General features: G+C 31.2%; 1 protein-coding gene across 3 annotated transcripts in view; it reads right to left on the bottom strand.

Annotated features, from left to right (window-relative positions):
• The window catches only part of MESR3 (misexpression suppressor of ras 3), a 129,718-nt gene that overhangs the window by 21,115 nt on the left and 100,335 nt on the right, over window positions 1-8,268 (bottom strand). For all 3 annotated transcript variants that reach the window (XM_014428314.2, XM_067045060.1, XM_014428313.3), the window contains exon 2: window positions 457-592. In XM_014428314.2, coding sequence (XP_014283800.1) covers window positions 457-588 — 132 coding nt within the window. In that variant the 5' untranslated portion in view covers window positions 589-592. The remainder of the gene's footprint in view (window positions 1-456; window positions 593-8,268) is intronic.

Below are 8,268 nucleotides of genomic sequence, written 5' to 3'. Positions count from 1 at the left end.
AAAAATGGACTTAATTGTTTTTTAAAATAACAGCTTAATTAAGAAAAGCTATTTACCTAGAATGAAATTATACTTATCAATGCATACTATTATATAAAAAAATCGTAAGTAAATTACAGTTTATAGAAATGTTTTAATTATCAGAGGGAAATCCCGTCTTAAGGACGGACTACAGCCTTTCTCCATACATAATATTTATTTAAGCTTTTTATTTATTATCTATTCAGTCCTCCACAATTTTTTTTATCATTGTTTACATTCTTAAAGGTCTAATATAATAAATTTTTTATTGATACATATATGAAATGACCACAGGACAGATGATCTACTGTAATCGTATTACTGATTACAGAAACACGACTTTTATTATATGTAAATATTTTTATGCAAATGTTCTTATTTTGTTTTTTAGTGTAAAGGAAAAAGAATAGGTTTTAAATAATTTGAGATATATACCTGAGTGCTGAGGGCTCTGAAGCAGGACTCGATCTGACTCCGCTCTTGGTCTGGGATCTCGGCTCCCTCTGAGCTGGTCGAACTGGCTCCGTCCTCAGCCGCCACCGCCGACCTCCCTGGCCAGTCTGGCATGATCCTAACCAACACATCATCATCAATGTATTTTTATCATGAAGGCATATATAATATCAACTACAGTGTTCCTATTCATGTTATATAAACTATCGATACCATTGCTTATTGCACTGGGCGCCAGTTTTATTTGAGAAGCAGATTAAGTAGGATATATGACATCGTACTATACCCTGCTTATCTTCATATCAGATAAGCAGGAAAGGTATAAGTTGGGATCTGGTGGTTCGATTTAATTCTACAGTAAATGAATTAGATAATGAGGAAAGAAATGGTGCGGTACAGGAAAAACTTCAAAAAAATATTGTCCCAGAGATGAAGATTTCAAGACTAATCTGACAAAACACATTATTAAACACTTTAATTTACCAACAGGCCTCCAATGGTCCTACCGTACACTACACAGGAGTAATTGAAGTGTAGAAGAAATAAGAGAGAAAACAAATGAGATGGTGAATCTTTAGGAGAAGAAAACGAAAGGAACACTCAATCTGGATAAATGGTAGAGTGATGTAAAACAACACCAAGAAGTTTAAGCGTCCTGGTGTTTTTAGAAGAAGAATTGAGCAAGGGTTAAACCGAGATTTTTTCTGTTGAACAAAAAGGTTCTGAAGATTTTACTTAAACTCGCCATATAAATGTACAATCAACTGGTATTTAATATCAGATAGGTCTTAAATGTCAAATCTTTAATTTCAGTTAGGTCTTAGAAATCCTTATAAATTATTATTTTGAAATGGTAAGGATCTTGTTGACATCGTGAATAACAAAGAAGTTGTTGAATTTGAAATGAGCTATGATCCCAACTAAACATACAGTGGTGCAAGTTTTGTGATGCGCACTTTCCTTTAGTTATGAATAATATGTTTATTTATTTTTTGTAACGTAATTATAATTGAATTGCAAATATTTAACTGTAGCTATTAAAAATTTAATACTTGTCAATTTATATTAAAATATTCATCGATTCGATATAAACCCTCTTCTCCTTCTCTGCCTTTTAAATAATAAAAATATTGAGGCCCGGAATATTGAAATGTATATTTTTTGATATATCCAACTACCATTTCATTATATTTGAAAACTATCGGTAGGACAAATATCGAAATTCCTCGATATTTGCTTTCCTACCTCATACCCAAGGAGTTGACATTTCATAAGTTCCAACACAATAGAAAAGAGAAAATCCTCAACTAAAAAGCAATTAGAAAAATGTAATATAGATAATAAATCACCTTTTTTTTAACATGATTAACGAGTAGATCAGTTATGAGAGTAATTCAACTATAATATAATTATTACATAGTAGGCCAGGTTCAACATTCCATTTATAGAGAAACAAGATATTTAGCAATTCTATGGAATACCGAAAACCTAAGGAATTACATTAACTCGAAAATTCCTTTTACCACTTGTTACAGAAATGGAAAGGAACAAAGTAATCTTATTACCTTGACCCATTGTGAAGAGCACTAGTCCGTTGAGAATTATCTTTTTCTTTTCAAATATATGTATCATAATAAATAAATGAATTTGTGCTCCTAACAGAGCAATAATACTTCTTTAATTAATATACTAAGGGGGAATTATTAAGGAGTAATATCCATACATATTAATTGACTCCAGTAGTTACGTTCCTAAAAATGTATTAATGATGAGAATATAGGAAGTGCGTTTAGAGAAAAACACAAATAAGTTAAAAACTTATTTATTTGTGCCAAATATACAGAAACAATATAGATAAAAATAAATTAATGAAAAAAGTGGGAAATAAAACTTATATATAGGTACTTAAATATGTGGGAAAAATATATGATTATTATATTGTATTAAAACAAGCTTAAGTTGAATGCAGAGAAGACTAGGGTAATCATAATAGGATCCAATCACCTCCTGAAAACTGTTTCTCATATTCAAACCTTATTCCTACACAACAATCCAATACAATTCCATCCATACGTTAAAAATCTTGGTGTCACTAAATACCAAACTCTCTCCTGGAAAAACCACGTCTCCGATATTTCCAGTCGTACCTTCTCCACCCTAAAGCGTTTATTTTCGTCACCTATTTCCTTTTGAAACCCACAGGTTCCTGGTTACTTCCTTAATATTTCCCCACTTTGATTATTGCTGTGTGGCTTAGGGAATGTCTCTGGGGATCTCGAAGCAAAATTAAAACGGTTAAATAATTACTTTATACGATTCATCTTGGGGGCCCCTAGGACGCCTCTGTCACCAGATTTTATTAAGAGTTGAAATGGCTTTACCCCTCCTTCCGGCGTAAATATTTTCTTGCTTCCTCCCTCCACCAAGTTATCCAATCCCGCCGTCCATCGTACATCTCTGATATCCTTCAATTTAAATCCTCAGTGCATTCCTGCAATACCCGCTAGCAGCCTTCAGACTTATATGTAACTGCCCATCGAACCGCAGCCTTTGGCAGATCTTTCTTCATCCGTTCCTCTTCCCTATGGAATTCTATTCCCTCCTTTATTCCTAGTTCTACTACCATTCCAATCTTCAAATCCCTTATCTTCGACTACCTTCTGTCATTCAATTCCGGAAGAATAACAATTGAAAGTTTGAAAAAAGCTTTATATATTTTCTGTTTGTTGGTTTATTCAGAAATTGAGGCGTAAAACCCATCGGTCATCAACGCCAATATTTTATTCATGTATACATTTAGTTTAGTTAAATTCATTGTTTTATTGTATTTTATGACGTTTTGTAATTTCATCTCTATTTTGTAATTTCATCTTTACTCTAAGGCTGTAAAGCCTAATTCTGACGCCTGCATATTATTCTAAAGGGACCAATCCCAGAATAAATAAAAATTAGTATTATTATTATATAACTTAACATTTTTATTACATTAATTATGTTATTTTACTCACATATTTAATTACCTATATATACGTTTTATTTCCCACTTCTTTTATTTATTTATTTCTATCTGTACAATTATTTATCTTTCTATATATCGTTTATTCACTAATTTTTATCTTGTTTTTTGTTCTTAGCCCTGATGAAGGCTAGAAATTCTGAGCGAAACGTTTGAACTAATAAATATGTTTTTTTAACTATCTTCTCCCCATAAAAATGTAATAGTTGATTTTCAATCCTCATCGCAGCGCAGTAATTTTATTTATAGGTAACCTTTTTTAACCGCAATTTAGGTGATCTAATGCGGATTTCATAATTATAGATTTTCTAATGATATTGATTATTCCCTTTTATTTATTTATTTTTTAACGTTTTCCAAAGTATATATTTCCCTTGTCAATAGGGAAAATGTCGAAATGGCGTTTAGTTCCCATAAAATTCTATAATACAGCCATTGGGGGGGAGACGAGGAGTAAATAAAGTTCGTAAAATATTTTGGGGGTACATATTGGGTACATATATATACTCTTATTGGTGTACTTTTGGTTTTTAGCATTTGTGTACTGATATGAAATTAAACACTTTTTAAATGGTGACCATACATATAGTTGACAGTATCTATTATGAAGTTAGAGTGAAAAGTACAAGTTGTTCCAATGTGTAAACGCTTCCCTGCAATGCGAAATATGAAAGTGCTTCCCACTCGTGGAAAAAATACTTTTACAAACAAGTTGTTAGGTCACTGTAAGTTTCTGTAAGCAAAGTTTCTGCCATCTATTGACATCTATTTACACATTAGGCTCATTTTACACTGTCTTGATATATTTTTTAAAATATACATTACTAAAACAAAATGCATTCATAGTCTATTTAAGACAAAGTAATGAAATACCATCATAAACAGGAATGATAATTTAAATATCTAAGAAATATATTCAGAATTGTATGATTAATACAGTCGTTCGTGAATTATGGTTAAGATATAATGATATAATATATCATAACTGATATGAACATGATAGATTTTTCTTATCGCTCAGATAAAAGTAAATCCATGCTTTTGCTATAAATCTAACAGATGTCGAGTTAATGGTTGTCTCGCAAATATATGTATTTATATCCTTCGTTTCAACACATTAAGAAATCAGCAGTGTGGAGGCTTTCTAACCGAGGGAGGGAAAATTTTTTACCATCAGGATCCCTATTTTTATGCGGTAAAATCCTCTAGAATATGCCATATAATAAGCAATAAAAACTGTAAAATATACAGATAAAAAAAAAAAATAAACCCAAAAAAAGTGTCCAAATATTCAATAAGGCTGTTAAAATATTCAAATAAACAACTAATGTGACATCAAAATAAATTGTGGGAAGGATTAAAAATTAAAAGAAAATTATTTTAAATGCTGTACAATATGGAACACTTATTAAAAATTAAATATAAAAATTTGCAATGAGTAACAAAAGTAATAGTAATCTAGTAATAATTATTGTTTAAATAAATCAATTGGTATCCATGCCTCAACACTCTTTATTATATCATCAAAAGTCCAATGCATTCGGCGATCCACAAGGACAATCTTAAATATAAAACTATCAACTACCATATAAATCTCTATATAATAGTTGATCTAAAATTAGGAGTTTAAAAAATTAATGACATTGAGACAAAATTAGGTAATTTGACTTGTAATTAATGACCTGGGCAGAATAGCCTGCAAAACGTATATAAATAATTGGATGTGAGGTGTATATTTATATTTAAGATGGCCGAATTGGCCGGAACGTTGGACAGTTGATATAGTAGGGGTATTCATGATCTTTAGTTTAACATGTTAAAGCGTGTTAAATGGAAAAACTTATGTTAAATGGAGAAATATTTCCTTCTTTTACCATGTTAAAACGATATAACATGTAACATGGCTGAGAGTCTGTTACTAGGTCTGTTAAATGGAGATTGACGTCACGAAACAGACCAGCTGAGCTTGTTTTATTTGTTGTCGTGTTAGGTTACTTACTCGTAGTTTGTATTTTGTTTCGTTTTTTTATTTTGTCTTGTGTTTTGGACTTTTTAAAAAATACAATCAGTAGCTAAACTTTTACACTTCTACTTTCCACTTATTTTAGGCATGTTGTAATAAATTAAAGTAAACAATAACATGTTTAAAGTTTTGGCAGGAAAGGTTACTAGACAAGTTGCTAGTAAATCCGCTAGGAGCTCTTATGCATTTATCATTTAACATGACTTTAAATAGGGCTGCTCACAATGCTATACTTATAACATTTAACATGGTAAAACATTTTACATTTAGCACAATATCATGAATACCCTTAGTAAAGTGTTGAGGCTTAACATGGATACCAATTGACTTATTTAAACAATAAATACCAGGAATTGAAAATATTATATATAAAGATTGTAAATAATTATTTTAATTGATTAAATATAATACAATAAATAAATAAATAATAAAGTCTTAACGAACCCGAAGGTTCGATGCCGATACCACCAAACCCTCTCTGCATACATCCTTCCAGTGATGCCCCTCCAAACCCAATTCCACTAAACTATTTTAACACAGTCCTCCCATCTACGTTTCGGTCTACCCCTCGGACGTTTACCCGTTGGTTTAGTGTTTATTAACATTTTAGAGATCCGCTTGTTACTAAGCCCTACAACCTTACACGCCCATCTTATACGCCGTAATGCTTTAACTTGAATTATATTTACCGGGTGTAGATTCAGCGTTGTGTAATCTTCTAAATTCTCCCGTTAATTCACCCTTTTTCGGTCCGAATATTTTGCGTAGTACTTTATTTTCGAAAACCTTAAGATGCTGTTCATCCCTTAGTGTAAGAGGCCACGCCTAACATCCATAAAGATCAGTGGGAAGGATAATAGTTTTGTAAATTCTAATTTTTAAGTTTTTCGATTGGAGGCGCGAGCTGAGCAGTTTCGAAATTGAAAAATGACGAGGATTTCCCGCCTTCAACCTAGCTTTTATTTCCAAATATAATACAATATATAAAAAAAAAAATACAACTGGTTATGAAAATGAATAAAACAAATCATAACAAGAAATAGATGCTCCGTGATCCGAGAGAGGCAAACGATATAATAGAACTCTAGAGATATTTTGGGGGTGTCCGATCAGTATTCCTTTCACAACGGGCCTCAGTAACAATGCGGGACACCACCTTGAACTATGAGCCAACATGAACCGCGAGGTGGTTCTTGAATAATTCTGAACATCGTTGACCATTGAGGAATTATCTAACGTGGAAGGAGCTGATCTGAAAGGATGAGGATGATGAAAACATTGAGGAAACTTCACATACCACAGTGATAATAGGACAACTTACCTTCAGTACAAACCAAAGTCTACAAGATCAGTCATTATTCTCCCACTAACGTTTTATTTTTGGCGCTAATTGCCTTATGAAGGATGAAACTTGAGTCTCAAATATCTAATAAAAGCATTTTGCATTATTTAAAATCCTAAACCGATAGATTCGCTTACTATTTGAAAAAATCTCAACATAATTCATTATTATTGATAAATAAATTTATATTAAAGGCATTGTTTCCAAGTAAGTATTTTGTATATAATAATAGGTTCTAATAAATATTTTTGTTCTGAAAGGTTGAAGCTGAGATTATAATTTATTTTCTCTATAAGCTATTATTATTTACGATTGTTTATCATTATTTGTATAACGTAAAAACAAACTAGTTGATAATATTTAAAAATAACATTTAATAGATAATGGAATTTTAGCTGTGGTTTAAAGTGAGGAAAGTATGTCCCTGACTGTTGCGGAAAAATATTTTTAACTCAATAATAGTTACACAGGAAACTAGGTTATCAAGGAATTCTTCTGTAAACGCTTTAAAAATAAACATTGGCCTATATTTCTCATTTAGGTAATTTAATTTCCTTTCACATCATTCCATATATTCCTCTCCGTCTAGAATGCCTGACTCACATGCGCTGGTGAAGGTTAGGAACTAAAAAATGCCCTCAAAAGATAAATCAAACGATATATTATAGGCTAGCGAAAAACAAAATCAAAATTATTAAAATTGCAGAGGTTAAGTGGGTGAAAATGCTTTAAAAAATAAAATAAAATAGTACATCGTGGGAAAAGGAGTGTAGTGAAGAGGATAAGTTGCTAGAAAAAGTGAAGTCAAAAAGGCGGCCTATTGATGAACCCTAGGGGCGTGGTAGAATTGGTGCAATCACCGAAGCCTTCTGTTTCCGTATCGAACACATTCCTTTTAACCTTAACGTAAACCTTAGCTCCAAGGGCGTGGTCCACTCCCCTAGTTTTATTTTATTGTTGGCTTCAATTTTCCTTGTTTTTAAGGAGAGTAGAGTACACCAACTCTCCTCCTCCAGTAGGATACGCATTAAATCTCAAATGAGTAAAGGTATAATTATTTAGCATTGAAATATTATTTTTCGATGTAAAGATAACATCAATATTTAGATATCCATAAAGCACGATCGATTTAAAGATGATCATAGACGAAGTGTTATTTAATCGATTTATAGTGCTTTTAAAAAACCTACTTAATTTTAATTATTATTAGGGACTACATAAATTATCTCTTTTTCCCTTGGAATATTTCATATTGTTTTATAAATTTAATATAAAACTCACATTATGTTATTTTATTTATTTATTTTTCATACAGATAGGTTGATTATGTTCATCTCGTCTATTCTTTTGTTTGTATATATTTTAAGAGAGTTTTCATTTTTATTTTTATTTTTTTATTTTTTTATTATTTTA

This window comes from Halyomorpha halys, unplaced genomic scaffold, assembly GCF_000696795.3.
Source record: "Halyomorpha halys isolate HHAL.00 unplaced genomic scaffold, Hhal_1.1 Scaffold710.1, whole genome shotgun sequence".
Classification (NCBI taxonomy): domain Eukaryota; kingdom Metazoa; phylum Arthropoda; class Insecta; order Hemiptera; family Pentatomidae; genus Halyomorpha; species Halyomorpha halys.
This window is presented reverse-complemented; position numbering and strand designations above follow the sequence as displayed.